This window comes from Tenrec ecaudatus, chromosome 1 (assembly GCF_050624435.1).
Source record: "Tenrec ecaudatus isolate mTenEca1 chromosome 1, mTenEca1.hap1, whole genome shotgun sequence".
Lineage (NCBI taxonomy): Eukaryota > Metazoa > Chordata > Mammalia > Afrosoricida > Tenrecidae > Tenrec > Tenrec ecaudatus.
Genome location: NC_134530.1, coordinates 43,980,522 through 43,997,091, shown reverse-complemented (window position 1 = coordinate 43,997,091; position 16,570 = coordinate 43,980,522). Strand labels below are relative to the sequence as shown.

Below are 16,570 nucleotides of genomic sequence, written 5' to 3'. Positions count from 1 at the left end.
GGCTGCTGGGAGCGGGATCCCGGCTCCTCACTCCAGCGTCTCTCCCGTGAGTTGGCCGCCTCACCTAGGAAGGGGGATTCCTGGCAGCACCTTAGAGGGGGGTGTGAGGGTCTATGGTGTGCTTCCTGGAAGTCAGTGAGAACCGGGACTTGGCAGGGTTCCCCAAGCAGCAGGGTACAGCCTCAACCCATCCTCACTCTCTGTAGTGTAGTGGGAAAGCAGGAGCCCATGGGGCTGCTAGCCGCAAGGTCCAAACCAGAAAAGCCAACTGACAGCCAGCGAGCGAGGCGATGCCCACTCATGACCACCCTGCAGGGTTGGGCAGAGCTGCCCCTGTGGGTCTCCGAGACTGTAGCCATGGGTGTAGCTCCTCAATCTAATGAGGAGCAGGGAGCATGGGCTTTTAGCTGCTGACCTTGTGGCTTGCCGCCCAAAGTGTAAGCACTGCGCCAGCAGGGCTCAACTGCAAGGTCAGCAGTTCGGAAACCCCTGGGGAAAGAGTTCATCTCAGAAGCTCACAGGGGCAGTGCTATGCTGCCCACAGGGTCTCTCTGAGTCAGAACGGACTTGATGCAGTGAGCTTGGTTTGGTTTTGGTGGGAGAAATTGGGGCTTCCCTTTTCTGATGGGTCACCACCCAGCACAGGTCCCAGTTGTTCTGGGCTTCACTGCCCCTGTGAGATGCTTGGTTAGAGCGACGCCTGGCCTATAGTTGGTGTTGGATGCCTTCTGTCACGGCCAGGGATCTTTGTGATGACTTCAGCCTCGCAGGGGCGAGTGAGGAGAGGGAATCCAGGGGGTTGAAGGGACTTAGGTGGAGTGAGCTGTAGGTACAGGGCTGGACACCAGCGCGCATGCTCTGGTCTGCTGCCTGCGCTTGTGATGGCCCCCCCGTGGGACCTTCGGTCACCGGTCATCACTGACCTTCATTGTCCCATCTTTACAAAGTAGGGGTTGGGCAGGATCATCTGGAGGGTCCCTTCATCTCCCCAGACCTCACCTTGGGTCTCTCTCCAGCCACTGCCTGGCTCTACTCCTTCATGAAGTGGCAGTGCCCACCTTGTCCGGCCATGTCCTGAGGGCCTCCATTCCACCTCCCCCCGGCCAACAGTGTCTGTCTGTCCACGTCCGCCCTCTCTGATGGGTGTGGCCGGCCACCTACTCCTCCTTGCAGAGACTCGCCTTCCCTCCCCTGCCCGCATCTTGCATGCAGCCGGGGTGGGGGGAGCTTTCTTTGGTATCTGTTTGTCAAAGCTAATGAGTTTGGACTGAGGACGTGCCCTCCCCTGAGCCCAAGTTCTGTGGATAGCCCCTAGCTTAGTCCACCCCGTCCATCCACTCCTCTCTCCTCAGCCCAGGACCTCAGCATTTCTTTTCTCATGGCAGTCCCAACAGGGCCACCGAGCAAGCCTGTCCGCAAGACCTCTGCAGCGGACAACGGAGACCCAGGCCTGGTAAGGAAGGCCCTGGCAGCGTGGCGGGGGGCACGGGGCACTGCTGTGGGGGCCTGGACTCCTGCCCTCCTTTCACCTAAGGATTAAGGCCGGGCCTGCGCTGGGAGCCTAGGCCTAGGGGGAAGTACAATGGGGTAAGGAGGCCCATCCTGCTGGTGCAGACGGACGCTTCTCCAAACCGAGACGGCAGCATGTTCAAGGGTCCTCTGGGGGCTGGGGGGTCAGAGATCCAGATCCTCGGGCCACGCTGCTATGTTGTCCTCTCCCACAGTTGATTGTGATGATGAAAGGCAGAGGGGGCTTCAGAAGCTGGGAAAAGAAGGAAGAAGACACTGGAATTTCCCCGCAATTTTTCTGAAGCCCCCTAATGCCTGCGAGGCAGGGTTTGGGAAGCATTTGCTGTGCCTGCTTGAACCTTGCACGTTCATGGTTCTTCTCTGGGAACCGCCGAGCACTGCTGGTCGCAGGAGAACAGCCATGGTGACACTTAGGGAATGTGTGTGGCTGTGTTTCCATAAAGCTGTATTTACAGAAGCAGGCTGTGGCCACAGCAAGTCCACACAGAACATTCCTTTCAGTCATACGGCCCCTGCCTGGCTAAGGAGGTCTAGCCAAGCACCTGGAAGGGTGGCTGCAGGGAACACCGCGTGCCGCCTCTCTTTAGTAAGGGAAACTATTGCCGACCCCATAGAGGGGTCCCGATTGATCAGGGTGCTTTTTCTCCCCAGCGATAGAGATCATCAGGAAATATTCAACAGCAAATTAGGGGATTGGTCAGTTCATGTTCATAGACCAGGCGCAGGCATGGCTGGATCTAAGGGTGCAGTGTCAGGGTTCTGTGTCCCTCTGCACCGCCTGGCCGCTGGCACTTCATAATCCAATGAGACAAGAGACCAGCCTGCTCTCTGGCAGCATCCTGAAGGTTCCGAGGGCATCTGCCTGGGTCCCGGGCCTCCTGTGCCCAGGGAGCCGTCTTTGTGAGACTGGCCCAGGTGGGGTCATACAGGCAGGAAGTGTAGAGGGTCAGCCCACCAGAACGCCAGAGGCGGTTCCAGTGGGAGGAAGGTGTTCCCTGCAGGACAGACTCGACCGAGGACAGCAGGCCCGCTGCCCTGATGAAAAGGCAGTGAGGAGAAGCTGGGCTTGTGGTGACAGCAGGGCCAGTGTGCCAGCTGGCTCCTATGTCATATCTGCTTTGGATTCCCCGTGACAGGCTCAGAGGGTAAAGCAACACACACACACACACACACACACACACACACGAGCTGGCAGGACACCCAGTTTTGAGGTTGGCCTGATTCAACCAGGGAACAAAGCCCTCCCCAAGCTGAGGAAGGGAAAAGGGGGCCCCTGGCCACTGTGGCTGCCCTGGCCTGAGCTGCCTGGGGGGGCTGGAGGTAAGGTGCCCCAGAGTGGGCAACACCTGCTCCACCCCTCCAGGTGAGGGGAAGGTCAGGGAGGCTCCCCCACCAGGCTTCCAGGGCCCGCACATACCAGGGGCCCTTACCAGCCGGGACCCGGGATCCCAGCAGGAAGAAGACCGCTACAAGCTGATGCTCAGTCGAAGTGACAGTGAAAATATTGCCAGTAACTACTTCCGACCCAAGAGGGCCAGCCAGATCCTCAGCACGGACCCAATGAAGAGCCTCAGTGAGTGACACCCCTCTGCCTTCCCGCCCCTTCCCCAGCGCCAGCCAGGCCTTCCACCCCTGGGAGAGGCACAGGGGCCTGGAGTTGGAGGTCCTGCCAACCCGAGTGTCTCCCCAGCTGAACAACCAATTGAGGCGAAGGGCTCAGTGGGCAGTCTCCATGTCTCCCTTTGGGGGAAGGGCCTGTGTTGGAGGTGTCTGTCTCCCGGGGCACAAAGCTCAGGGCGGCATGTGGTGATTTCTCACTGCCTCAGGGCCACCTCCATGGGGGGACAATGGCTAACTTGAACCTAACAAGGAGCAGAGAGCCACAAGAACACACACCATTTTAAAAGCAAGAATAGAAAATGACTTCATTCTTCTGCTTTTAAGATAAGCATCAGACCACAGAGCTTCCAGTCATTGGTCGGAAAAATAAAACGTTAGTTCTTTAATGCCCTTTCAAGGATCCCTGATGGTGGAGTCTAGTGACCCTGTAGGACAGGGTCAAACTGCCCCGAGTTTCCGAGACTGAAACTCTTCATGGGACTAGAGAGCCCGTCTTTCTCCCAAAGATTGGCTAGTGGTCTCCGACTGCCGGCCTTGCAGTTAGTAGGCCAGTGACTAACCACCGCACCACCAGGATGTCAGCGTTGACCCCATGGCAGTGAGTTGGTTTCACTTGTGTCCTGGGCTACACATTGAGTCGCCAACTGCAAGGTGAGGGGTTCAAAGCTCCCAGCTGCTCCCTGGTAGAAAGCAGAGGCTGTCTGCTCCTGTCAGGAGGCAAAGTCTCGGAAACCTACAGGGTGTCGCCATCAGTTAGCCTCAGTCCGATGGCAGTAAATTTTGGAGAATGAAATTTAAGTGACACCAACTGGAGTTGGGGGACCAGGAAAGAAACTAGCATCGACCTGGCACTGTGCCCCCGGCACAGATAAGGAAAGTACGGCCCAGGAGAAGTGGCTCGCCCAAAGGCAGCCTTCTGGAAAGTGGTGGAGCTGGGCCTTGAGGTCCCAGGCCGTGCCAGTGTGAGGCTTGAGACCTCCACATGCCCATCTGTCTCCTTGCACTGGGATTCCGGGCCAAGAATGAGACCTCCATTGGAACCGCTTCTCAAGACTTTCTCCCTGGCTTTACCAGCACTTTCTGCCTTCTCCACAGCTCACCACAGCTCGCCGCCGGGCCTTGGCTCCCCTCTCAGCAACAACTCTGCCATCACACCCACCCAGCTCCCGGAAATGCCCCAGCCCCGGCCCTTCCGCCTCGAGTCCCTCGACATCCCCTTCTCCAAGGCCAAGCGCAAAAAGAGCAAAAGCAACTTTAGCAGCGAGCCTCTGTGACCACCGGCTGCTGGCCGCTGCCCTGCCACCGGGCTTCTTGAGCCCGCCAGGCCCTCCCAGGGCAGCCCCAGCCAGGCCTCCCTCACCTGCCCTCAGCCCTGGGAAGACTCATCCTCCTCCGTGCCCCAGAGAGCTCAGTCCGGGCTCTGTCTGAGGTGTGACCCCTCAAGGCTGGGCCCTGGCCAGCTCTCCACACCATGTCAGTATTGCCACCTGCTTGCCTGCCCAGAACCTACAATTTCTGCCCACCATGTGGGTCTCTGCCCGGGCTCTGGAGCCCCAGCCCTGCCCCCGGGCCTTTACCAGCGGCCCTGGCAATGTGCAGTGACTTCCGTGTGTGAAGCTGACCATCTTGGCGACTGTGAGGTGTGCCTTCCATAAGAAGGTGCAGCCGCTCCCAGCTCACCTGCTGCTGCTGGTCTGTAGCCCTTGATTGGGCAGTGGCCACAATAAACTGCCTCTTAAAGACAGACTCCTCTCCCTGGTCACTGCCTGTGTCACAGGGCCCTCCCTGCGGTGGCTCGTTGGTCCCTGAAGCCATGAGGGCTCTGCAGCCCCCGCAGTCATGGGCATGAGTGCATTTTCCCGTGAGGGGCTCTGCAGCCCCGCAGTCATGGGCATGAGTGCATTTTCCCGAGGTGCGCATCTGAGCTTCCACGAGATCCTTAAAGGTGTGGCCTAGGGAATTGGAACCCATGTATTGGAAAATAGAGGTCCTGCCTTGTGAGGCCAGAGAAAGGCCTAAGAATCAACTCATCTCCGGGGGTTTGCCTGCACGGGTTTCTTGCCGGGGCCAGAAATTAATCCAGGCCACCCTGGATACTGGGGATACCCCTTTCCGCTTGGGTAGACAGAGTCCAGGTCTGAAGCAGAAGTTTTGGCCTTTGGTGCTGCCCTCTCGGTTCACTCTCTGGGCCTCATCTGTGACATGGGGCTAGTGCCCATTCATAAGGTTCTTATGAGGGCTAATAGTGATGTGTGTTAACATCCTGGCACATAGTAGGTGTTCCATATCACTGTCTTGCCTCATTTGCAGCAGGGGGTGAAGAAGGGGGGGCCTCACAGCTGGAGGGACCTGCTGAGGCGATGACAAACATGAGCCTCATTGAATGCAGTTGCTAGGGTGAGTCACATCTCCCAGGGAGCGAAGCACCCTTCAGAAGGGAGCACCACTGGGTGGGTCTGCCTCAAGGGGGGTGCACCCTGAGAAGCTGGAGTGTGGGCAGGGTGGGCCTGCTGGGAGCTTTGTGAGCAGATGCCAGGGGGCCGAAAACCCAGGGATTGTGGAGGTGGGGTGCTGCCTGTTCCCTGGAAGCCCTTAGCAGGGGCTGAGACTACAAGAGGTGGAGACCTGGGGTCCTTAAGTTGTGCCAGACTCCTAAGCCACGGGTTTGCCACCCCTGGGTCTGAATGTGGGGGAACTGGTTCTGCGGGGAGGGTGAGAGAGCTTGGTGGATGGCTTGCAGGATTTCATGGCGAGGACTCAGTACTGAGCCACTGGGGATAGAGAGGAAGCTGAACCGGGAGGCTTGGTGGCTTTTGACTTCTGCCCCTCATTCTTGGCTTGGTGGGCAAGTGTGTTGTTGTCAGGTGCCAAGGAGTCGGCCTGGAGCCATAACGACCCTGTGCACAACAGAAGGAAACACTGCCCGGTCCTGTGCCATCTGCAGCTGTTCCTGAGCCCATTGCCACAGCCATGTCAATCCATTTCATTGAGGGCTCTCGTGGTTTCCACTGCCCCTCCATTTTACCAAACATGATGTCCTTTTCCAGGGACAGGTGTCTCCTAACAATATGCCCAGCGTCCTTGCCTGTCTGCCCTTTCAGCGGTCCCTGGACTCTTCCACATTCTCCTGCAGGAGCACAATTCAAAGGCAGGTGGGCACGTGTAGGTCAGAAAACATCTGCCTGTTCATCATTTGTCTTCACCATGGAGCCGCTGAAATGTTGACAAGCCACCACAGCTTGGGGAGGCTTTGAAACCACATGGTGCGACCAGTGGCCTGTCGTCCTAGGAGGGAGGGGGCCAGCATGACTGAGAGGTGCTCAGCCTGAACCCTGGGCGCCCGGAGTTGACGGACCCAGCTCAGATGCCAAACAAAACGCCGAACCCACCGCCACTGGGTTGACTGGCTCTCCTACCGACCTTATGTAAATCGGGTTTGCGCGGCTGTAAGTTGCAGAACAGAAAGTTTTGTAGTTAGCAATCCAACGCTTACCCAACGGTGCCGCCAAGGCTCCCTAATTCCCAAACTGTAGCTTACTAAGGGTTAAGGCCAGTCCATCGCCCATCCACGGAGCCGCCAAAGTGGCCGCCACGGGGCCGTCCGTGCTGGCCACCTGGGTGGAGAGCCCCAAGCGTCAGAAGGCCCCGGTTCCTGATCTTGTTTATTCAGCCCCTTCTCCCCGGGAACTCAGGCTCCCGTCGGGAATCCGCCCAGGCTTCCGCTAACGAGGGACGAGGAGGTGGCTCGGAGCGGCGGCCGTCGCCGCAGTCCCTGGCGGACAGCGCTGTGAGAAAGAAGCAGAACTCGCAGATTGCAGCCGGTCCAGCGCCTGGAGTCGGCTGGGAGGAGCCAAAGCTGTCCGACCTTCTTGATTGGCTACGGCTGCAGAGCTGTCTCACCAGGATTGGGTCATTTCCTTTTGGAAGGCGGGGCCCAGCTCTCGATTGACCAATCAGAGTTCAGAGAAGCCGCCTCTGGCCCGGGCCGGTGTAGCGAGGCTCCGCCCTCTTCGCTGCCTAAGCGGCGGCCGCGGACTCCGGGTCCCGGTCTTTCCCGATCACTTCCGGGTGGAACTCCCGGGCCGCGAGCTGCGATTGGACGACCGTGGACCTGGCACTTCCGGTGCCTAGGTGCGGGGCGCTTTGGCAGGAAAAGGAAGATGGAAGTGCACACCTCGCTGCGAGCTTGGTCCCTCTTGTGGCTGTTGTTCTCCTTGCGTGGCCCGGTCTGCGCCAGCGGTCCCCGCACCTTAGTGCTGCTGGATAACCTAAACCTGCGGGAGACGCATTCGCTCTTTTTCCGGAGTCTCAAGGGTGAGAGCGGGACCCGAGGGGGCGGCGGGTGAGGGGCAGGGGCTGGAAAGGCACCCGGGCCCGAGGGTGCCAGCCGACCTCCCTTCCATTGGAGTCCTGCGAGCGGGGCCCCTGGACCAGCCCTTGCAGCCCTGGTTTCCCGTGCCTCAGCCCGTTTTCTTCTGCAGACCGGGGCTTTGAACTTACATTCAAGACAGCCGACGACCCCAGCCTGTCCCTCATTAAGTACGGCGAGTTCCTCTACGACAATCTCGTCATCTTCTCCCCTTCCGTGGAAGGTAAGGCCCGCGTTTCCCCAGACTCGGGATTTGAAGCCCTAGGCCTAATTGCGTTTTCTTGGTTCTTGAGTGAGGCCCTGGACAGGTTGCCAGCCCCGAGGGCTGCTGCAGAGAAAATGTCTATTTCTGGCCTGGACACGGGAGGCCCAGCAGAGGATAGTGGGGGTCGATCGAATGTTTCCACAAGTCGTAGGCCATGTGGCTCCTGCAGCAGCTGCTTTGTCGAGATGGGGAGTGTCGCTAAGCCTGATGGAAGATGGAGAGCTGGGTTGTCTGTGCGGGAATTGGAAATGGCCTGCGATTCATGCTGTTAGATGCCACCGGCAGGTTCGCACTCATCGAGACCCTGTGCGCAACAGAAACACCACCTAGCCCTGTGCCATCCTCTTAATTGTTCTTATGGTTGAGCCCATTGTTGCAGCCACTGTGTCCACCCGTCTTGAGGGCTTTCCTCTTTTTTACCAGGCCTGATCTCCTCCAGGGGCGGGTCTCTCTGGATAACATTCAAAAGACACGAGGTGAAGTCTCGCCTGCCTCTAAGGAGCGTTCCGTCTAGTCTTCCAAGACAGGCTTGTTTGTTCTTTTGGCAGTCTGTGATGTTCTCAGTGTTCTTCGCTAACACCATAGTTCAGAGGCATCGTTTTGTTTTTTCTTTCAGTCTTCCACCTTTCACATGCATGTGAGGCAGTGGAGAATATCATGGCTTGGGTCAGGTGCACATAGCCGTCAAGGTCACATCCGTGCGTTTCAACACTGTAAAGAGGTCTCGTGCAGCAGAGATTTACCCAGTGCAGTACATCTTTTGTTCTCTTGATTGCCGCTTCCATGAGCACGGTGGAATTCTTGACAACTTCCATCTTTCCTCCACTTATCTCGATGTTACCTATTGGACCAGCTGTGAGGATTTTGGTCATCTGTACCTTGAGTTGAAAGGAAATATAGTTTGCTGTAAAGAGACTCTCTGTATGTTGACATTAACAGATCATATTTGTAGGCTCAGGCCAAAAATGAACCTAAGCAGTGTGTAGGCTACGCCCCTCCCTGAACCTGCTGATTAGTGCAGGGCTGGCACTTCTTGAACATAACAAATATCTGTCGAGATTATCCAGTTTATACCTCAGCATTCCCGTGGCAAAGCGCCCCGCTATTTTATGAGGGAATTTACACCATTCCTGGGCTTCTTGGTTAAGAAGTTCTTTCTTATTTGAAACCGAGGCTTGCCTCCTTTCTTTTTGGTGGGGCATGGGGAAGGGGTTTCCTCTTGCTTAGAGTCATGTTGTTGTTAGCTGCTGCTCTGTCAGTTTCCACTGTGACTGGGGCTTTTGAAGCGACGATTCTCTGGGAGCAGATTGGCAGCTCTTTCTTCTGCGGGGCAGCTGGCTGGGCTCAAATCACCCACCAGCCTTTTGGTTAGTGGAGTTCTAGCCTTCTTAGCTTACTCGGTTGTCTTTTCTCTGGGCTGAGGCATCTTCACCCCCACCCCCGCCTGCTGCCCCACTTTCTTGGGTTACTTTTTTTGTTTTTGGGGGAGCTACTTTCGGTCATTCCTTGTCTGTGAGCATGCTAGATATTTCTTTCCTTACTTGCTTCATGCCCCTTCGTCCCCTGCTGTCCTCGTCTGGGTGAGACAGGACTGCTGCGCAGTTGATGAAACTCAGGCGCCTGTCTGCTCCTTTACTCTGTAGTTTTGGTGAGACGGGGTTCCGGAAGCATTTCACCTAGCTGCCTGGTACTGGTCACACATACTGCTCCCCCTAGGGCTTAAGGTCTAGTACAGCAGTTTTCAACCTGTGGGTTGTGACCCCTTTGGGGGTTGGACGACCCTTTCACAGGGGTCGCTTAATTCATAACAGTAGCAAAATGACAGGGATGAAGTAGCAACAAAAATAATTTTATGGTTGGGGGAGTCACCACAACATGAGAAATTGTATTAAAGGGTCACAGCATGAGGAAGGTTGAGAACCACTTGTCTAGTAGCTTCTAGTCCATCAGTCACTCTGTTTTGACTCCCCCTAACCCTTGGTACCCAGCAGCTGGAATTAACCGACAGCCCTGCAGGAAGCGTTGTCCTTGCGGCCCATCTGCTGTTTCCGCTTCACCCTCTCCAGCTGAGCTGCACTGGCCTCTGGGCTGGTGAACATGCTTAGACCCAACTCCACCCCTGCCCCCACCTCACCTTCACCCCCCTCCCGGTACTTCGCACCTGCTCCCTGCCTGGAGTACCCCACCAACGCTCTGTCACTCGCATGTCTTCTCCAATGTCACTTCTCTCAGGTTTTCGCTGGGCGACGTCTGTATGACAGCTGCCCCCTTTCTTTGTCCCCTTCTCAGCGCCCACTACGTAGAGACTGATTTACTGAGTAAACGAACTACTGATCCTGTCCCCCATTACTGTAGGCCGAACATCAGGGTGTATTGGGGGGAGAGGAGAGTTGCAAAGTTTTGCACTAGTTTGGGCTACTGGTGGCAGTCACTTGGCCGAGTGAATGTGACCAGAAAGGCCCCGATCTTACAGCGGCAAACATTGGGAACGAATGCGCCTTCTTGGCGATCGCTTCTTCCACTGCCTGCCCTGTACCCAGTGGTTCCATTGTGGTGGGAGGAATAGGAAGAAGGAAGAAAGAGCCTTGCTGATATTAGGCAAAGAAGTACTGTGTCAGGTGACAGCCTGGGGGACCGATTCAGAGTGCTCTTTCTCAAGCCACTTTTGACGGAAATGAAGTTGATGGGCTTTGGAAAGCTGGAAGGCGAGCCAGGAGTTGGCTCCAGTGATGACAGTAGGTACTGTGTCCAACGTGCCGGTGATGGCCTGAGGAGTTGTTCCTTCACCATAGTGTTCTCATGCCTTGGACAGAGCCAGGAGGGGCTGGTCATTCTGATTCATTTTGTTTTTAATTCGATAATGGGAAAATGGACTCTTGATGACCAAAACATAATTTGCTGGAGGCACAAGGAGACCCCCTGGAAGTTGTGTCCATTAGTATGCAAAGGACAAGAGGCTGTATTCAGTCGCCTCTTTAGATGTTTGATTCGTCTGAACCAACATCCTTTTATGAGGTTATTTAAGGAAAATAATCATAAAGTGCAACAATTTTGAATTTTCATATATGACTTTAAATGTGCATAACTAACTTGGCAAATATAACCAGATGGTTGGCTGTTTCATCTGTATTTGTGCAAGTTTACAAATTCTAGTCATTCTTTTTGGGTCTGTGCTCTGGGGAATCAGTTGTTTGTTTTCAGGGCACATGCGAACCCTCTTGTTCTGGGACTCCAGAGGGGGGCACTCTTGTGGTTGAATGGGGCAGATGGGCAGCTCACTCCCCAACCCCCAAAGTATTTGTCGGAGGAGGGGAGGGTGCCTGCAGGGTCACTGTGTCTGCTGCCTTTTTCCAGATTTTGGGGGCAACATCAATGTGGAGACCATCAGCACCTTTATTGATGGGGGAGGCAGTGTCCTGGTAGCTGCCAGCTCAGACATCGGTAAGTCTGTCCCGGTGCTGTCCATCATTTCTCCCGGGAGCTTGGAGAGCTTCTCCAAATGGGAGCCTCCCATTGTCACTTGCTTGGCAGGCTGTGCTCCTCCTGTGCTTCGAGAGCGGGAGCCAGAGAGAGGCAGGCCCTCTGAAGGGCTGGGGGGCCTGGGAGGATTGGTTTGGGTCGTGTCATGGCGTAGGCGCTGGGCTGCTAGCCTGGCGGTCGGCAGGTCAAACTCACCAGCCGCTCGTCTGGAGAAAGATGAGGCTGTGTGTGCCCATAAAACGTACAGCCTTGGAAACTCCTCTGTGCGGTGGGGCGGTTGGTTGGGAGGTGGCTCCCTGACGCGAAAGAAGGCAAGCCGTGGGAGGAGGATGAGAGGGCACCCGGAGCCTTCATTTGAGAGACGATTGTTTTGCTTTCTATTTTAGAAAATTTCAGGTGTTCCAGCCCCTAGCTTCAATAGTTAGGAACACCTGACCAACCTTGGTCCGTATTTCTCAATATTGACAAGAGTTTTTTGAGGAAAAATTCCTATTCCTCATGATGGAAGGGTTTCTTCTGGGGGCTGGTGACGAGAAAGAAACTTGGTGAACCCAGGCCATCCCTGTCAGGCTTGGCTTTCCTGGAAGCTTCGGAGCAGACCTGAGACCTGTGTGTTTTGGAAGGAGAGAGCCAGGTGCTTGTCCTTGCTCCATCAGTTCCGACTCTGACGCTGGAGGCCAGGCCCTTGCTGTTCTCCAGAGGCCAGGCTGAGGGCCCGAGGCCATAGGGCCTCAGGGTAAGGGCTCAGGCAGACCTCTCTCGGGTCTGTGCAGGTGACCCTCTCCGAGAGCTGGGCAGTGAGTGTGGGATCGAGTTCGATGAGGAGAAGACAGCTGTCATTGACCATCACAACTATGACATCTCAGACCTTGGCCAGGTAAGCAGGCCTCCTCTTTCTGCCTCCTGCCTCCAGCCGTGGACAGCTGGGCTCAGAGATTATGAGGGAGCCAGGATGCGCAGGCTCAGGGCACCTTGTCCTAACTGCCCACCCTCCTGTCCGCAGCACACGCTGATTGTGGCCGACACGGAGAACCTGCTGAAGGCCCCGACCATAGTTGGGAAGTCGCCCCTGAATCCCATCCTCTTCCGGGGCGTTGGGTGAGTGAGCAGGGAGAGCGGCAGGAGACTGGGGAGTGAATGCTTGGCACCTGTGATGGTGTGGGGTATTCTTCTCTGGAGGCTGGGGCCGGGCGAGGTTAAGATTGGAGACTGAGCAGACTCCATGGTGACAGCGTGTCTGTTGGAGGCTCCTTCCTGGGAAGAGAGGGCCTTTGGGGCCTCCCAGATGTGTGGGCTCGGTTGCCGGGGTGAGCATCAGGCTGCTCTCTCCCCCCGCAGGATGGTGGCTGATCCTGACAACCCTCTGGTGCTGGACATCCTGACGGGCTCGTCCACCTCCTACTCCTTCTTCCCAGAGAAGCCCATCACCCAGGTGAGGGGCCGCTGCAGCTTTGAGGCCAGCAGCTCGTGGGCCCAGGAGCAGTGAGGAAGGAGCAGGAAGTGGCTCTGGGGAGCGGGGAGAACGGAACTGGTGGCGCCATGGTGGGTGGCAGGCTCCTCCCTCCACCGGGCCCAGGGCTGCTGTTTGAGGCCTAGTCTGCCCTCTTGCTTTAGAGGGGTCGGCTGCCCGGCCTTTCTTGGTGACCACCTCCCTCGGTCCTCAGTACCCGCATGCCGTGGGGAAGAACACGCTCCTGATCGCGGGGCTGCAGGCCCGCAACAACGCCCGGGTCATCTTCAGCGGCTCCCTCGACTTCTTCAGTGATGCCTTTTTCAACTCGGCCGTGCAGAAGGCCACTCCGGGCTCCCAGCGGTGGGTTTGGGGGGCGGGGGGGGGGGCACATGGACTGGGTGGCGGCGGCATGGGAAGGGAGGTGGACTCTTAGCTCAGTGTCAGAGCCTGAGTGTCTGCAGCACTTGGTTGTCAGATTGCAGGTACCAGCGCTGTGACCTTGTTGAGGCAGTGACAGCCTCCCTCCCCACCCAGCTGTTCCTTTTAGAAAGGCTGTCCCCAAGCCATGACCGAGCTCTGTGGCCAAGCATGTCTGTAGGTTGGTTTGCAGTTAGTCAGAATGCAGCAGCGGCAGCTGCCCCCGCCCTGGTGTTTGTCCTGCGCTGTCCCCGTGACCATGGGTTCCAGACAGCCCCCAGGTCGCGCTCGGCTGTGTGTCAGGGAGAAGTTGGCGCGGGCTACCACTAGCTGCTCTTTTCCCCACAGGTCTTCCCAGACAGGCAACTACGAGCTTGCGGTGGCCCTGTCCCGCTGGGTGTTCAAGGAGGAGGGTGTCCTCCGGGTGGGGCCTGTGTCCCACCACCGGGTGGGCGAGATAGCCCCTCCCAATGCCTACACCGTCACTGACCTGGTGGTAAGAGAGCTCGAGGGGGAGGGCTCCTGCTAAGTTGATCCCAGCCGTTCTACCAGCCCTCGTGGGGCAATCGGCGCCGGCTGGGGCGGGCAGATACCAGGGGAGTCCATCCGTTCATCCCTAAGAAAGCCGGTTTAGCGGCTGTGAGCCTGGCACATGACCGGGGTCCCGTTTGCTGTGAGAGGCAGTGGCAGGATTGGTCAGAGAGGACATTGGAGTTGATGCGTGTTAAAAGCGGGGACGGCTGGAGAGTGGTGTGTGCAGCGGCTCGGGTGGGTGCCAGACAGGGTGGTGGGGTGGGGAACGAGCGTGGTCTGGGTCCTGGTTTCCATTTGACTCCGTGGACAGACCTGGGTGTGGCGTTCATATTGCCGAGTAGGCTGGCAGTCTGCAGCCCGCAGTGGGTGGTGAGGATTCTAGCAGCTTTTCCGGAACCAGGCGCTCCTGGCACATGCCCGGCCGGGGTGGGCAGCGCCAGGGCTCCGGCTGGGGCCGGCTCACCGGGCCCCTCCTGCAGGAGTACAGCATCGTCATCGAGCAGCTCTCCAGCGGCAGGTGGGTGCCCTTCGACGGTGACGACATCCAGCTGGAGTTTGTCCGCATCGACCCCTTTGTGAGGACCTTCTTGAAGAGGAAAGGTTCGTGCAAGTCTGGGGGAGAGCAACCGCCCTAGGGGCCCAGCGGAGCCCCTCCGTCACTGTGCTGCTTCCCCAGGTGGCAAGTACAGCGTCCAGTTCAAGCTGCCCGACGTGTACGGGGTGTTCCAGTTTAAAGTGGACTACAGCCGGCTCGGCTACACGCACCTGTACTCCTCCACGCAGGTGAGCAGCGCCAGCCAAGGTCCCCGGTCCAGGCAGCCTGCTGCCGCGGGGCGCTGCGGCCAGAGCTGACCACCCTGTCCCCCGCAGGTGTCAGTGAGGCCCCTGCAGCACACGCAGTACGAGCGGTTCATCCCCTCGGCCTACCCCTACTACGCCAGCGCCTTCTCCATGATGGCGGGGCTCTTCATCTTCAGCATCGTCTTCTTGCACATGAAGGAGAAGGAGAAGTCGGACTAGGGGCCAGAGCCGACTGCTGCTTGTTGAAAGAGGGTTTGATTAGGCGTCTCCCCTTTTTTTAAGTCCTGGACAGTGGCACAGCCTTACCTCAGTGGGAGATGCAGCAGTGAGCACCAGTGGGTGGGAGCAGGGCATACTTTTGACGTCGCTTTTCCACCTTGGATTGTTCGGGAGCCTTTTTTGTACGTGTGGCCATTCATTTCTCAATAAAGAGATTGGTTGCCCCAACTCCCCTGGGCCCCCACTGCGCTTTGCTGGGTGGCGGGGGTGGGGAGCTGGCTGGTAGTAGCAAGAGACTGCTTGCCATTTTGCTAAAGGCGGAATGAACCTGTTTCTTTACTGATGAAATGCTAGAGCCTTCTAGATTCTCAGGGGCTAAAGTAAGGTTAATAATGGGGCTGCCCTGCAGGCCCCAGAAACGAGAAACTGGGTTGGGGCTGGCAGCGCTTGCTCAGCTGTGTAATCCTTAGAGCTCACTAAAGACACACCGTCGTGAACAGTTTATTCTCCATTCTTGTATCACACACACATTACAAGCACGATCAGGCTTACACCACCACACAGCTTGTGTCCATGTGCAGTGGTGTCCTGGCTGCTACACTCCACCAGCCCCAGGCTGTGTTGTCTGTGCCTGCATGTGACCAGGCTGTCCTGACCTTGACTGTGTGCTCGGATGATTGCTGGCTTACTGCCGTGGCAGGATTGCCCCTCTCCCAGCACTCACCAACATCACCCTTATCCGGTCTCTACCTTTGCCTTGTTCACCCTGTGCCAACTTCCTGTGTGCTGTCAATTGATTAGAGTTACACATAAAATTCAGATTTCAGGGTCCATAAACGTGTCTGCTTGCCCACAGCCATGCTTGGGCCTCGCTGAGCAGCTGGCCATGCTGCCTGCCTACTCCGACTACGCCAGCACCTTCTCCATGAGTGCGGGGCTCTGCGTCTTCAGCCTGGTCTTGCATGTGAAGAAGTCCGGACTTCTCTACAGAAATCTACCGGCTCCTGCTTTAGACTTTTTTTTTTTTAAATCATTTTATTGGGAGCTCATACATCTCATCAGAATCCATCCATCCATTGGGTCAAGCACATTTGTACATCTGTTCCCTCATCCTCAAAACATTTGCTTTCTACCTGAGCCCTTGGGATCAGCTCATTTTTCCCCTCCCTCATGAACCCTTGATAAATTATAAATTGTCATGTCTTACACTGTCCGACGTCTGCCTTCACCCATTTTTCTGTTGTTCATTCCCCAGGGAGAGGGGGTTATATGTAGATCCTTGTAATCAGTTCCCCCTTTCTATCTCCTCTCTATCCTCCGGATATCACCACTCAGCACTGGTCCTGAGGGGTTCATCTGTCCTGGATTCCCTGTTTCCAGTTCCTAACTGTAGCAGTGTACATGCTCTGGTCTAGCTGGATTTGTAAGGTAGAATTGGGATCATGATAGTGGAGGGGGGGAGGCATCTAGAAACTAGAGGAAAGTTGTATGTTTCATCATTGCTACATTGCACCCTGACTGGCTCATCTCCTCCCCACAACCTTTCTGTAAGGGGATGTCCAGTTGCCTACAGATGGGCATTGGGTCTCCACTCTGCACTCCCCCTCATTCACAATGGTAAGATTTCTTTTGTCCTTTGATGCCTGATCCCTGATCTTTTCGACACTTTGTGGTCACAGGCTGGTGTGTTTTAGACCTTTTAGAGGGAACACAGGCTATAGGGTTCCCCCTGGAGTGCATTAGCTACAGACAGAAACAATGACAAGTTCTGGTCACACTTGCCATGCCTGAGGCCTTTTGGGCTGACATTCTGCCATCTTTTCTTCCGACTCCGACCCTCGCACATCTCAGCGCCCCTCCCACAGCACTCCCAGATCACCGG

The 16,570-nt window shown here is 56.6% G+C and overlaps 2 protein-coding genes across 4 annotated transcripts in view; both read left to right on the top strand.

Moving 5' to 3' along the window:
* The window catches only part of KIF17 (kinesin family member 17), a 41,638-nt gene extending 36,726 nt beyond the window's left edge, over positions 1–4,912 (top strand). For 2 of the 3 annotated variants that reach the window (XM_075551577.1, XM_075551562.1), the window contains 3 exons: positions 1,386–1,453; positions 2,983–3,103; positions 4,246–4,912. In XM_075551577.1, coding sequence (XP_075407692.1) covers positions 1,386–1,453; positions 2,983–3,103; positions 4,246–4,424 — 368 coding nt within the window. In that variant the 3' untranslated portion in view covers positions 4,425–4,912. The remainder of the gene's footprint in view (positions 1–1,385; positions 1,454–2,982; positions 3,104–4,245) is intronic. The other variant, XM_075551569.1, reaches the window with a different exon arrangement.
* Positions 4,913–7,262: 2,350 nt separating this feature from the next.
* Positions 7,263–14,916, top strand: DDOST (dolichyl-diphosphooligosaccharide--protein glycosyltransferase non-catalytic subunit). Its single transcript, XM_075551616.1, has 11 exons — positions 7,263–7,464; positions 7,632–7,742; positions 11,139–11,225; positions 12,038–12,141; positions 12,268–12,362; positions 12,603–12,696; positions 12,929–13,077; positions 13,483–13,630; positions 14,148–14,268; positions 14,345–14,451; positions 14,539–14,916. The coding sequence occupies exons 1-11, from the start codon at positions 7,311–7,313 to the stop codon at positions 14,686–14,688; spliced, it is 1,320 nt and encodes a 439-aa protein (XP_075407731.1). The 5' UTR covers positions 7,263–7,310; the 3' UTR covers positions 14,689–14,916.
* Positions 14,917–16,570: the final 1,654 nt, after the last annotated feature.